At 40.2% G+C, this 14,809-nt stretch overlaps 1 protein-coding gene across 1 annotated transcript; it reads left to right on the forward strand.

Annotated features, from left to right (window-relative positions):
- The first annotated feature begins 943 nt into the window (after positions 1 to 943).
- Positions 944 to 14,258, forward strand: IL22RA2 (interleukin 22 receptor subunit alpha 2). The gene is made up of 5 exons (XM_060030513.1): positions 944 to 1,004; positions 4,748 to 4,883; positions 7,250 to 7,428; positions 12,965 to 13,131; positions 14,109 to 14,258. Exons 1-5 carry the CDS (start codon positions 944 to 946, stop codon positions 14,256 to 14,258), a joined length of 693 nt encoding a protein of 230 aa, XP_059886496.1.
- The last annotated feature ends 551 nt before the right edge of the window (positions 14,259 to 14,809 follow it).

A 14,809-nucleotide genomic window follows, 5' to 3' on the forward strand; every position in this document is an offset into this window, starting at 1 on the left:
AACCAACATATATTTCTTCTTTTGACCCAAAAAGCCCCTTTAAAACAATCTTTATGACTTTCTTGTGCTTTAATGTATAATTTTAGTGTCTCTAAAATCATGTGGTAAAAAAAATTCTTTTGGTAATAGAACTGATGTAGTGAATCATGGGCAAAGAACAGATGACCTAGTTTGATTAGATAAGAAGATAGGACAAAGATTTAATGTAGTTCAAAATGAACATTGCCCCCGCATTCATCCTTTTAAGGGATTACTTGGTTTGACGGGCTCAAAATCTTTATCAGCTAGGTTGCTGGAAACCGAGGGCAGGAATGGAAAAGGAAGAAGCATGAGCTGAGTGGGGCCCATTGACCGGGGCGGCTGTGGAGTGTGGGAGGGAGCCCTGCAGAGAGGCTGAGGGGGCAGAGGGTATGAGGTCTACACCAGGGAGGTTATTCGAGGAGCTTCCATGAAAGCAAGAAAAGGAAGAATCAACCAGAGACCCCACCTGCTTGAACCGCTGCCAGGGGCCCTGATCATTGCAACTGCCAAGCCCTTTACTCAGAATCACCCTGGCAGCCCCTCTGCCCTCTCTGCCAGAATCCCCGAAGGCCTCCTTCACTCACCTGCGAGCATCTTGCATAATTCCTCACCCTACCTGCCCTCTGGGCCACCCATCCTCAGTGTTTTGCCTTTTCTCAGCTAGCAAAGCTCCCAAAAAAACAAGCATCCACATCAAAGTGACTTAACAGCAAATGTTTTCTGAAATGATTCTTCATACTTATTACCCCCAAATTATAATACAATATAATTTATGAACGAAATGAAATTGTATTTGCTTCAAGAACCATGGTTACAACCAAAAAGGGGATGTTGAGTGGGACGATTCGAGTTTCCTCTCCTGTCCAGAGCTGTCCTCCCCTTGAGGGGAACGCCGGTCGCCTGACCAGTCTCACTCGCAACCATGACACCTAAATGTTGTTTTCTAGGCTTCCTCATCGGTGTCCTCCTGCCTGGTGTGGTAGGTAAGTCCTTCATTTCTTTTTAATTGCTCACAGCTTTGTCATCTGAGTCTGCTCAAGGGGACTGTCAGACATGGCCGTGGTGCATTTCTGGGCTTTGTAAAAATTTCAGCTTTCTCCTGTCACTAACTGGTCCGGACAGACATGGGGTCCGTTTCCCTCTGCAGCCTGAATAACTGCATGCGGACTTCACGAGTAGCTACTAAAGAGGAGGCGCTCTTGTGGGTGCAAAAACTTCGCACAGGACAAACGTACACCCCTCTCTGTCTCCTTAGCCTTTCTTTCGCCTTCAAGGACAAGATAGCATACTGGTTACCAGCATAGCTCCTAAGCCAGACTGCCTGAATCTGGACTTCAACTCTGCCATTTTATTATCTAGAAAAACTGGGGCAACTAGCTTAAAGCCCCTCTGCCTCAGTTACTTCATCTGTAAGGTGGGGATTGTAGGTCACTGTGAGGATTAAATGAGTTAATACATGACAAGTGCTTAGAGCAGTGCCTAGCACAGAATAGACCATAAATAAACAACATGTGAGAATTTGCTGTGGGTATTCATGGAGAACTCTTCAAGAGCAGAGGGCATCGTATCATCCCAACATACCTCTGAGCAAGGTCATTAGGACCCCCAGTTAACAGATGCATACCTCTCAGTATAAGTGTCTCAAGTAACTTTCACAAGACTGTACAGTTGCCCAGTGACTGATAACATAACAACAATTCAATCCTCCATTTCCCAGAAATATGTGGATCTGAGTAGACTATGACTTTGGTCTTTGGTCAGACCAAGAACTCCATTAGCAGAATACGGCAGGAATTCAAGTGGTACCCAAATGACCTCGGCTCTGCATCTTACCAGACCTGTAACCATATGGACAAGATACACAACTTCTTTAGACCTCAGTTTCCCCACGTGTAAAATGTACTAATAAAAATACCTACCTTATTGGGTGGTTGTGAGAATGAAAGAAGGTGTAAAGCTTTGAGCACAGGGCCTGATATACATTTAAGGTTCAAATACGTTCAGTGATTAATGAAGGCCGGCCAGGGGGAGGAGGCGGAGGGAAAGAAGAAGGAATATCTTCAGCCTCTCGTTGCTCTGCTTGCTCCATTAGCTCCTCTCTCCTGAGGCTCTTCTGTGGGTTTGCTGTGACGGGTGAGAGGCAGGGTCCAGGACCAGACAGCCTGGTTACAAAATCAACCTCACCGTCTGCAGCTGCACCAGCTCTTTTACTTCTCCAAGACTTGGATTTTGGTCTGTAAGAGGAAGACCGCAATAATATCTTTTGCACAGATGAGCTGGGCAGACTCAGTGAAGACAGGTAAAATCCCCTCTCTGTCTGCTACAGAGGGATTGCTATTTTCTTTGATGGAGGTTAGCAGTGGTGTTACAAAAATGAGAGAAGAAATCTGAAGACAGACAAGGTAAAGGACACTGGACTATCTATGTTCAGGACAGCAAATCGACTCTAGGAAGGATCTTCCGGAAAATGTGCGTGCTTGTCACCTCCTGAAAATTTCTGCTAAGTACAATTTTATGTGCTAAATACGATTGATCGGGTAGTGATCTGGGTGAACAAAACCAATGGTGGCATTTGACTCTTTCCAAGTACACATCACCACTTGATGCACTGAAGGAGGTCCAAAAATAAAAATAAAAACAAACAAAAACCAAATAACAGTAATGACACTATTTGGTTGGTAAAAATAACTACCTAAGGAAACAGCCCCATTCATTAGAAAATAACACATCTTGAATGTTCAGAGCTGAGACCATGGGCTTAGGAGAATTTGCTTCCGTCTTACTGATATTTGAGCAAAGACCTAAAGGAGATGAAGAAATGAGGCATGTGGGACACCCGGGAAGAGTATTCTAGGAGAAGGGAAGGGCCAAGGCAGAGACCTCGGATGGGGCCATTCCCAGCATGGTGGACCAGGAGAAAGGAGGTCACTCTGGAGAAGCCAGGGAGCAAGTGGTAGAAGATGAGAAAAAGACAGGGGATGTGCTTCCTCATTTCTCCTGCTCACCACCTATCCCTTAGCAGAAACTTTGGGCCTATTGGAGAGGCAAAGCTTTACCTCTGCCCATTTTAGGTTTTCAGCTGGGACTCTTTTTTTTTTTTTTTTTTTTTAACTTACACAGTGTTACATGTCAGATTTATTCAATAAAAAAGTCGGCTTAACAAAAAGGCAGATTAATAAAACAGTTTATTAATGAGTGCAGCGCCCAACACCAGGGGGATCCTATATGAAGAGAAACTCAAAATAGCGGCTTAGAATTCCAGCTTCTGTAGCATCTTCAACAAAGCACGATACACCTGTAGGAACACGATAGGACAGAGGAAAGCAGTTTTAGTCTTCCAAGGGAGGAAACTGCGGGAAAGTAAATATGTGGGAGAAAACTAATGGAGTAAGTTTCATTTGCAGATTCTTCTGGTGCCTTCTTTGGGCTGATAAGAATCTGTCTCCAGCAAAGTAAAAGGAGACTTTATTGGGCTGGCCAAAAAGTTCGTTTGGGTCTTTCTGCAAGAGCTTGCCAGAAACCCGAACGAAATTTTTGGCCAGCCTTATATATCCTGCCTTTAGGCGGAAAAGGGGGGAGGTCAAGAGAGCTTTTCCTGCATTTGCTGCTTCTTAATTGCCTTCAGCTCAAAATAATTTTTATGTCAAAGAGGCATATTTGGGGGTAATATATTCTGGTTTCCTTCAGACCCTAGAATAAATTTTGTCAAAGGTCTGTTGCCTCCAGTGGACTGAATGTAGGTGAGATTGAGTTCTCATGTTGCATGAATTGACCAAGAAAGCACAAACTATGCCAGTGCGAAATTATCCCCCTTCCTGCCATGACTCCTGTTGAGACTCTTCTCGGGAATGCTGGGTTCCATGGCAAGCCCTTGGGCAGTTTCCCTCCACAGCCCGGACCATTCCACCTGAGCAGTTATGCTCGGGCACTTGGAACCAGGATGCAGGCAGGTAAGAGCATCCTCTCAGGAGTGGAACCGGCCTACATGCAATAAAGCCAGGTCAGCTGAGAGAGGTGAGGGACAATGAAGTAGGAAGAAGAGATGAAGCAAGAACCAGAGAAAGGGGCTTCCCTGGTGGCACAGTGGTTGAGAGTCCGCCTGCCGATGCAGGGGACACGGGTTTGTGCACCGGTCCGGGAAGTTCCCACATGCCGTGAGCCATGGCTGCTGAGCCTGTGCGTCCGGAGCCTGTGCTCCGCAATGGGAGAGGCCACAACAGTGAGAGGCCCGTGTACCACAAAAAAAAAAAAAAAAAACAGAGAAAGGAGGAATGAGTTCCAGGCTGAGGTCCTGGAGGCACAATAGAATCCAGGCAAAAGCTTGCCTCAGAGGAGCAGAAACGCAGGGTCTCCTAGGAAGGTGGGCAAAGTGGCCCTGGTGAGGCCTTTCATCTCAGTCATTACATTCCATCACCACCAGGGGTGGAATCAAGGACAATGCTATCTTTTCACTACTGTTACTTCCTCTCCAGCTTAGGAGTGGGGTGGGAGTTTATCACGTATGTTTTTATAGTCTGGATCACCACTGTCCTGACACTTTAGCATGCATCAAAATCATCACATCAAAGATCAGAAATGTTGATTTCTGGGCTCCACTTCCACCATCTGCACCTGTAGCAACTATTTCAAGGAATCCTGATGCAGGTATTATTACATTGAAACTTATGGCTAATAACGATGGTGCTCATATCAATGTTCAGTGTTGCTCTGTTTCTTATTGTTTTAGAAACTCAGCCAGCCCACGAGTCTCTGAAACCTCAACGAGTACATTTTCAGTCCCAAAATTTTCACAACATTTTGCACTGGCAGCCTGGGCGGGCTTGTCCCGGCAACAGCAGTATCTATTTTGTGCAGTATAAAACGTAAGTAGTCTGAGCTTCCTCCAGCTAGTAGAGATGGCCACTAAGATTCCATGTTCTAGAAGGCGATGGAGTGTTAGGATCTGAACTTTTGTCAGTTTCAGAAGGATTGAGAAGAAGCAGGGGTGGAGGCAGGAGTGTGTCTTCCCTGAAGGTGACACAAAATGCATGATGACGTGTAGTCTGTGACGGGAGATACTTCATCCCTCAGAGACCCAGCACTGAGGCTTCACAGGGTCAGCCTTTGGTTTCACAACAGAGACTCTCAATAAACATTTGTCCAACTGAATGTTAGAAGCGACTTGTTCAGCACCTAATAGGTCCTCAATTAAATCGACGCTATTGATAGTTGAAAAAGAAGTTGTGGGACACATGGATGTGAGTGTGTAAACTACATTTTCAATTTAAAGTTCATTTCTTTAGAGTGGGTTTACTATTTAGAAAATTCCTTTCAAAAATGAACGCCTCCTGTAAGCATGAATGCAAATTGGAACACGCTGAGGCATGTTCCTCCTGTGTGATCTTGAGACTAATTCTAGTGGATCGTTGCCAAAACTCAGATATAACCCACTCCTTTCCTGAATTGAAGCCTGGAAACAGAAGCTCCTGATTTGCAAATGGCAGGTTTTCCCCTTCACACATCTCTGCTCAGGGGGCTGGGGTGGGAGTATGCAGAGAGGAGTTGAAGCGCTTCCTTCTCTTACGTAGATTGAGATTCCGGCTGAACATGAGACAGGAGATATTATAGTTTAGCTTTTATGATTTTCTATTCAGAAATTCAGAAGATTAGATGTAGCTATGGACCAAAGTAGCAATTTTTGTGCCATAAATTCCTTCATGTCTCTCCAGCATGGGGTAGATCTAAAGTCAGATTTTTCCGTTTATCAAGCTCTCACTAACTTCAGAAGGACTATTTCCAGAAGTTTCTCAGTCTTTAACTGCTGCTTTTCTCAACATATTTTGTGTAGCAACTGTAAACTTCACAAATCTTTACAATAAAGATTTCTCCACTCCCAAAACAGATGTGTGCATCGTTGGAAATGCTTCCCTGTAGGAAGTGGGGATTGGTGATCTTTTTATCTCTCCCCTGTAGGCAGTATAAACATATCCAAAGTGGGTCTATTTACGGTTCAACATAAACAGTGGATTAGATGTTGTTTTTCCATGAAATTAATGAAGATTAAACTTTAGGGCCCCATGGAAACATTTCATAGTTGTAATACGTTTTCTTAAATAGAGCTCTTAAATTTGTATACATTTCAGAATACCTGGATCCATTCCTACCTATGTGATATTTTCAATAGCACAATGCAGATTTATATTTTCAAAATCTTTCGTTTTGGGTCTATCCAGTTCTCATGGGTCTACTGACAGTTTTTGTCCCATGTAGGACAGGACAAAAAATGAAGTATTACACTAAAAAAGAAACCAGTCATCACAGCTAAATTCAGCTAGGAAAGGCAATGTCTAATAAGAGTTAGAAAACATTAAATTGTGCTTAATATATATTGTTGGTTATGTTCTTATGGTGTCTTCTGATATAATGAAACTGCTGTCAGCATATAGTTTACAGAGTACAGACATCAGCAATGCTCTTCATTATATGGCTAAAAAGTTATATTTCAAGTCCTTCAACAAATATTTTGGTAGCTTTCTCCCCAGCCTCTAATTCCTGCTCTGTTCCCACCATCATCTTATTGCATTTTCTTTGATTTGTGACTGGTAAGGAAGGGAAGCATTAATCCTCCCTTTTGCTGTTACACCATCCCACAGTCTTAGGCTGAATCAACGTATCTGGTGCTTTGCCTCATTACCTTTTCTTCCTGGGTTCTCCCCATTCTCTGCCAGCCTCTAATTACAAAACTCCTTAAAGAGCCCTTCCTACAACCCTCGTTCAGTTGTCAAAAAAGAGATTGACGTTATGTGTTGGGTGTCACCTGAGATGAAAAGTGGTAGCAACTTCTCAGAATCAGCCACGTTACTCAACAGCAAGCTGATAAGAAGTGAGGAAAACCACAAAGTGTTGAACCTCAGGAGGCTGAAGGACATGGAGAGCTCGTAGTCAAGAATGGAAGTTGGTTCAGACCCCAGAAGGAAAACTTCACTAAGTACTAAAAATCCAAAAACCCTCATGCTAGTGTTACAGAAGGTATCAAGCTTGAGTTTATATTTCAACGAGATAGCACTTTGATAGCACTTCAATTAATTTAAAACTTTTAAAGATACTTAAGAACAGCTGTCAGCTTTCACAGTGGTGCTGATATTGGAGGACAAATTTCAGCCAGTCTGAAAACTGAATAGACTGAAAAAACTGAAAACTCCTTCAATGGAATAAAGGAATGCAGATTTTTGTCTTTTCCCTTCTGTAGGTATGGACAGAGACAATGGAAAGATAAAGAGGACTGCTGGGGTATTCAAGAGTTCTTCTGTGACCTTACCAATGAAACGTCAGACATATGGGAACCTTACTACGGGAGAGTGAGGACGACCCTGGCTGGGGTCCACTCAGGCTGGACCATGACACAGCGGTTCTTTCCCTGGTGGGAAAGTGAGTTCCATGGAGTTTCTTTGCATTTGCTTTTCCTGCCCTTGAATAGCCCTCATGGAGCATGGTTAGCTAGCTACCAGGCCCTGTGCTCTGGTGAGGTCCACACCATCGTCTCACTTGATGTCATTCTCAGAACAGCTCTACAGATGGCTTTTACTATTCTCATTTACAGCCCAGGAAGTCAGGGCACAGACACTTTAGTAGTAGCCCAGGTCTCAGAATTCAAATTTGGCTGCCTCTGATTCAGAGCTGACATTCTATCCCACTGCCAGGATGTTGCCTGCTAGAAAAAAGAAGTATTTTTAGATAGCAGAAAAGGAGCCATATGGGGTTATTCCTAAGCACGACGGTGAGGTTCTTGAAAATACACATTAGAAAAACTTTCTATTGAGGAAATTAAGACTTTTAGTCACCTGTCCAAAAGAGGAGACAAAAAGTGCTCTCTTGTATCCATTTCTCAATGATGTATATTCTTCTAATTTAGTCATAATGTCAGAATAATATACTATAATCTATGATGTAAATTATAAATGGAGCCATTGCCAGCAGACCTTATATAAGGGGCTTCCCTGGTGGCGCAGTGGTTGAGTCCGCCTGCCAATGCAGGGGACACGGGTTCGTGCCCCGGTCTGTGAAGATCCCACATGCCGCGGAGCGGCTGGGCCCATGAGCCATGGCCGCTGAGCCTGCGCACCCGGAGCCTGTGCTCCGCAACGGAAGAGGCCACAACAGTGAGAGGCCTGCGTACTGCAAAAAAAAAAAAAAAAAAAAAAAAATAGACAAAAGGTATGAGAAAAAAAGTTTAATGTATATGTACAAAGAAATGCATAACAAGACAGAAAACATGGGTATTTACTACAGTCCTCACAATGGCAACTAGTCATGAAGCTGTAGTTAATATTTATAACTGCTTTTCTCATGATTTAACTCAACGTTCTCTTTCTTTTCAGCCAGCATCTCAACTTTCCATTTTTGAGGAGTTTGAGTCCTTTTGATCTTTTTCATATTAGCTTAACATAGTCTTAAATTAATTTTTATCACTGAATATAGGAGTTCTAAGAGGCACCTCCAAGGATACCAAGCATACTTGACCCCGCTGTACATATAATTCTATTTCCCTTTGATAATTGGAACCAGTCACCCTAGACAACAGAAGTACCGCATTTCCTCCTTGTTGGTTAAATGGCATAAAGAGATCCCAACCTTCAGGAGGCAGCCTCAACTTCCAATTCTTTGAAAATATTGTTGTTATAACCCAGAAGAATTAAGGATCAAGTGTATGGGCATTGCCTCCACCTAGATTTATTAAACAGCTTTACTGAGATAAAATTCACATCCCTTACGATTACTCATATAATGTGTACAATTCAATAATTTTTTACTCTATTCACAGATAAGTACAACCATCACCCATAGTCAATTTTAGAACATTTTCATCACCACAAAAAAGAAACTCCATACTCTTTGGCTATCACCCTCCTATTCTCTCCCTCCTTAACCTCTCAGCCCTAGGTGACACTAATCTACTTTCTGTCTCTAAGGAGTTCCCTCAGCTTGATATTTCATATGAATAGAATCATATAATATGTGATGTTTTGTGACTGGCTCCTTTCATTTAGCATAATGTTTTCAAGGTCTGTCCCTTTTGTAGCATGTATCAGTGCTTCGTTCCTTCTTGTGCCTGAATAATATTGCAGTACACGGATATACTGCATTTTGTTTATCCATTTCTCAGTTGATGGATATTTGAGTTGTTTCCACATTTTAGCTCCTGTGAATAGAGCTCCTATAAACATTCATGTACAAGTTTTTGTGTAGACATGTTTTTATTTCTCTTGGGCATATACCTAGAAGTGGAATCACTTGGTCACCCTGTAACTGTATGTTTGATCATTTGAGAAACTGCCAGACTGTTTTCCAAAGCAGCTGCACCATTTTCCATTCCGATCAGCAGTGTATGAGGGTTCCTATTTCCCCACATCCTTAGCACCACTATGTCACTTTTTGATTATAACAATCCTAGTGCATGTGAAATGGTATCTCGTGTGATTTTGATTTGCATTTCCCTGATGATTAGTGATGTTGAGCATCTTTTCATGTGTTTATTGGCCATTTGTATATCTCCCTTGGAAAATTGTCTGTTCAGATACTTTGCCCATTTTTAAATTGAATGATTTGTCTTTTAATTACTGAGTTTTTTTGGTATATTATGGACACCATTACCTTATCAGAGAGATGATTTTCAAATATTTTCTCCCATTCTGTGATTTGTCTTTTCACTTTCTCAGTGGTGTCATTTGAAGCCCCAAAGTATTTAACTTTGGTGAAGTCCCATCTACCTATTTTTTCTCTTGCTACTCATGCTTTCGGGGTCATATCTAAGAATTCTTTGCCAAACCCAAGGCTATGAAGATTTATCCTAAGCTTTCTTCTATGAGTTTTATAGTTTTGGCTCTTACATTTAAATCTTTGATCAATTTTGAGTTCATTTTTATATATGATGTGAGGTAAGGGTCCAACTTCATTCTTGTGTATATGGCTATCCCGTTGTCCCAGCATCATTTGTTGAAAAGGTATTCCCCACCCATTGAATGATCTTGGCACCCTGTTGAAAATGCAAGCCATAGAGAGAAAATATTCACAGTGCATGTTTGGGACAAAGGACTATGTCCAGAATGTACAAAGAACTTTTACAAATCAATAATAAAAAGACAAGGCAACAAATTTAAAAAATGGGCAAAGACTTGAACAGGCTTTTCACAAAAGGGAATATTCAAGTGGCCAATGAACATATGAAATTCCATTAGTCATCAGGGAAATGCAACTTAAAAACACAATAAATTGGTACTACACACTTACCAGAATGGCCAAAATTAAACTTTTTAAAAATAATAATGCCAAGTATTAGAGAGAATGTGAAAAAAATGGGAACTTTCATACACTGCTGAAGGGAATATAAATTGGTGTATCTACTGTGGGGAAATGGCAGAATTTACAAAAGCTAAACACATATAAACTCTATCACCCAGAAATTCCACTCTTAGTTATATTCCCAACAAAATGAATGTTTCCCAAGTGACATATACAAGAATGTTCCTGCTACTTTACTCAGAATATCCAAAAACTAGAAACAACCTAAAAGTTTGTGAATAACACAATGGATGAATTGTGTTATTCATACAATTAAATACCACACAGCAATCAAAAGAAAAAACTCTTTTTTTTAAATGTTTTTATAGCATTCTTTTTTTATATATATATATATAAATTTATTTATTTTATTTTATTACTTATTTTTGGCTGCACTGGGTCTTCTTTGCTGTGCACGGGCTTTCTCCAGTTGCGATGAGTGGGACTACTCTTCATTGTGGTGTGCGGGCTTCTCATTGCGGTGGCTTCTCTTGTTGAGGAGCACAGGCTCTAGGTGCACAGGCTTCAGTAGTTGTGGCACGCAGGCTCAGTAGTTGTGGCTCATGGGCTCTAGAGCACAGGCTCAGTAGTTGTGACGCACGGGCTTAGTTGCTCCACGTCATGTGGGATCTTCCCGGACCAGGGCTCGAACCTGTGTCCCCTGCATTGGCAGGCGGATTCTTAACCACTGAGCCACCAGGGAAGCCCCGAAAGAACAAACTCCTGATACATGCAACATGGATAGATGTATAGACTTTAGATTGCCAGGGCTACCATAGCAAAATACCACAGACTTGGTGGCTTAAACAAGAGAAATTTATTTTCCTACACTTCTGGAGGCTGGAAGTCCAAGATCAAGGTGTCCACAGGTTTGGTTTCTTCTGAAGCCATTCTCCTTGGCCACTTTCTTGCTGTGTCCTTCCATGGTCATCCCTCTGTGTTCAATTGTATGTGTCTTCTTATAAGGACACCAGTCATATTGGATTAGGGACCACCCATACCACCCATATGACTTCATTTTTTAAAAAGCCATATGCTTTTTTAAAAAAGACCCTATCTCCAAATGCAGTCATATTCTGAGGTACTGGGTGTTAGGACTTCATCCTATGAATTTGATGGGAGGCACAATTCAGCCCATAATTATATATATACAAATAAAAGTGAAAGAGTGAAACAAGGCAGACACACAAAAAAGTGTATATTGTATGATTCCAAAAATGAATGTACATGGCAATAAAAGTTAGGAAAATTGTGGTTATCCTCTAGGGTTAAGTAATTGGAGGAAATGTGAAGGCGGTTTCTGGGGTGTTGGTGATGTCCTGTTTTTTGTTCTGGGTGGTAGCTATACAGGAGTGTTTATTTGTAAAGATTTGTTGAGCCATATCCTCACGATTTATTTGTCTGTATCTATCTTATAAGTTGATAAAAAGTGTATTTAAAATTTTTAAATTCTAACTAAACAACAAAAAAGAAAGCATCAACTTTCAACATGTGTTCACAATAAAAACACAAGGAAGCAGGTCAACACAAGCAAGGTTGGAAGAAACAAGTACTGGCTGGACCAGCGCTTCAAGGTTTTGTAATATTGGAAGCAGATAATAAATTAAATAGGCTTAAAGAAATAACAGAGGGAATAAAAACATAATCAAAGGACAAAATGTTACTCAGACCAAATAGATTGAAAAAGACCCAAATAGAGCTCATAGAAATGAAAAAAATATAACCATTGAAATTCAAAAATTTGATTTGGGGGTTAAAGATCAGTTTAGACATGACAAAGTAGTAAACTGATGGACTGGAAGACAGCTCTGAAGAAACCCTTCAGAATACTCCACTGAGAAAAAAAAGATGGAAAAAAGAAAATGACATATGGAAAATCGAATGAGAAATGCTAACAGATGTTGAACTGAAATTCTAGAATAAAAGCATGTATGTCTCTGTCTCTATCTCTATCTATCTCTAAGTTGATTGATCATGGCTAGTTTTCAAGAATTATAAAAGATATGTATCTACAAACTAAAAATACATAATGAATGCCGAACAAGAAAACAAAACCCATTAATGAATAAAATCATTTAGAATTCCCATAGTTAATCTGGAGGAAATTAAAGTGACTATTAATTTATTTAGTTTTCTTTCCTAGTTAACGGTCATCTGATTATTGATATCAAGTGCAAGAAACAAAAATTCTCTTGATCCTTCTCCTGCTATTCCATAGTATATAACATAATTCTGTTGAAATAATTTTATAGCAACAAGTCTTCAAATGATTTTCAAGCTGCTTTGAAATTTTACATCTTTAAGGACCTACAAAATATTTGCCTTACACTAAGATCTTCACCCAAATAACTTTTTATACTTCATTTTCCAAAACAATCACTGCAGGCTGTGGAAATGATTGATAAAGGTCCTCTTAAAGCTGATTCAGAATATATGTCTTTGCAAATAAAGAATCATCTGCAAAGAAACTTCTCAGATATTTATATTTTAGTTGTTAGCAATATCTCTTCATAATGATTTTTGCCAGATCCCTGAGCTTAATAATGATTTGTTATTACGCATAATGTGTCCATATGAAATATTACATTTTGGGGTGATATTGTCAAATTTTCCTATTTTTCCTCAGCAAAAATAGATCCTCCGTTCATGAATATAACCCAAGTTAATGGATCTTTGTTGGTGAATCTCCATGCTCCCAACTTACCATATAGGGACCAAAAAAGAAAAAATGTATCAATGGAATACTATGGGCTAGTATACCGAGTCTTTGTAATTAACAATTCACTGGAAAAGGTAAGTTCAGATGAATAGATAAGTTTGGTATTTTTTCTTTTGTTTAAGCAACATTTTAGCCATAAAATAGGTCCTGTCTTTTGCTACTCTATCCCCTCTTATTTTTCCTTATCGTTTTTTAGTTCCTTCTCATTTTCACCCTCATTGATAAGCAATTAGTGGTTACCATCGCCATCAGAATTGTGTGTACGTGTGTTTGCACCTTTTCCGTCATTCAGCTGGTTTCCTTTTGATTTTCCCTGCATATCTAAAGATTGGTATTAACAATATTTAATTCCATTTGATTGTCACACATATTCATTTTTATGGACTTTACACACCTTATTTTAAAGTGGCTTTTGGATCGGAGCATTATATATTAGTGCCAGTTTTGCTCTGATATTATAATCCTCCATTGGTGACTTTATTTTGGTTTGGTGAATGTTCCTTTTTTTGTGTGTCCATCTAAGACAGGGTTCCTTTGGCTGTAGAAAACAGAAACCCATTCAAACTGGTTCAAATAGAAAAGTGGAGGGGAGAGGAGGATTTTTACTCAGAGGTAATGATCAATCTTACAACAGCCAGAAGCAAGAAATAAAGTGCTGCCAGGCTTTGCAGTCACTGGAAAGGAGAAATGGAGAAGCAAGTTGTAAAGAATCTCACTCTGTTTCTCTGTGGTCACATGCCACATGTCTACAACTGTCTCCAAATCTACTCCATTCTCCTCACTGCACAGTTCAAATTCTTAAAAAAGAGACTCTGACCACTGGGTCAATCAATCAGCATCACTAGGGAGAAGTCATGTGGTTCCTCCACAGCCATGTGACCTGTCCCTTTCTCAGTCTGTGAGCTAGGACTCTGGAGAAGGAGGATGTGTCTCGGAAGAAACCCTACAGCCCATCTAAACTGTCATGAACAACTTAGTTTTATCAAAAATAGAGCAAGTCAATGACTTACTGGAAACCATTTTTCATCTCATTTTTCCCCCTTGTGTGTAGGAGCAAAAGGTATATGAAGGAGCTCACAGAGTTGTTGAAATTGAAGCACTAACACCTCACACTGGTTACTGTATAGTGGCTGAAATGTATCAGCCCACATTAGACAGAAGAAGTCAGAGAAGCCAAGAGAGATGTGTGGAAAGTCCTTGAAGTGCTCTGCAGAGTGGCAATCCAAACTCTCTGAGAATAGGACGGCTCGTTTTGAAGAATCTCATTGAAAGTTGTTTATATATATATATTTTTCTGAAATACAGTTGATTTACAATGTTGTGCTAGTTAGTTTTTATATATTCTTAATGCAATGTTCACCATTATACTTCACAGACCTCTTTGTTTAATCATTCTTTCTTCCTTTATATTTTATTTGTAAACTAAATTTAAGCAGTTCCCCCCCGCAAAAAAAAAAAATTAGAATTAAAGAAGAGGCAGAAAACAAAGGGCTCTGTGAAATACAGAACTTTATTTCTGACTGTAACATCTCTAACATAATCTCCATTCTTCTAAGTCAGCTAAGTAAAAATTAAAGAACCAAGGAGCAGTAGGCATGTTTTTAAATGTTGAATGAATTTTTTAAAATAGCATCACAGACAAGCAATCCTGATGCAATCCTTTTTCACTATCTATTGACAGTTAACTTGACATAGATATTTCAACTTTCACATAAGTGGAATTTTTATGTGAATGAGCATTTTCCCATACAT

The sequence above is a fragment of the Delphinus delphis genome, chromosome 14, assembly GCF_949987515.2.
Source record: "Delphinus delphis chromosome 14, mDelDel1.2, whole genome shotgun sequence".
Taxonomy (NCBI): domain Eukaryota; kingdom Metazoa; phylum Chordata; class Mammalia; order Artiodactyla; family Delphinidae; genus Delphinus; species Delphinus delphis.

Bases quoted from the DNA above. Each gene is read 5' to 3' on its own strand.
- IL22RA2 (XM_060030513.1), top strand. From the start codon at position 944: ATGACACCTAAATGTTGTTTTCTAGGCTTCCTCATCGGTGTCCTCCTG. The intron at 4,884-7,249 runs GTAAGTAGTCTG...TCCCTTCTGTAG, and splicing joins TATTTTGTGCAGTATAAAAC to GTATGGACAGAGACAATGGA. The intron at 13,132-14,108 runs GTAAGTTCAGAT...CCTTGTGTGTAG, and splicing joins TTAACAATTCACTGGAAAAG to GAGCAAAAGGTATATGAAGG.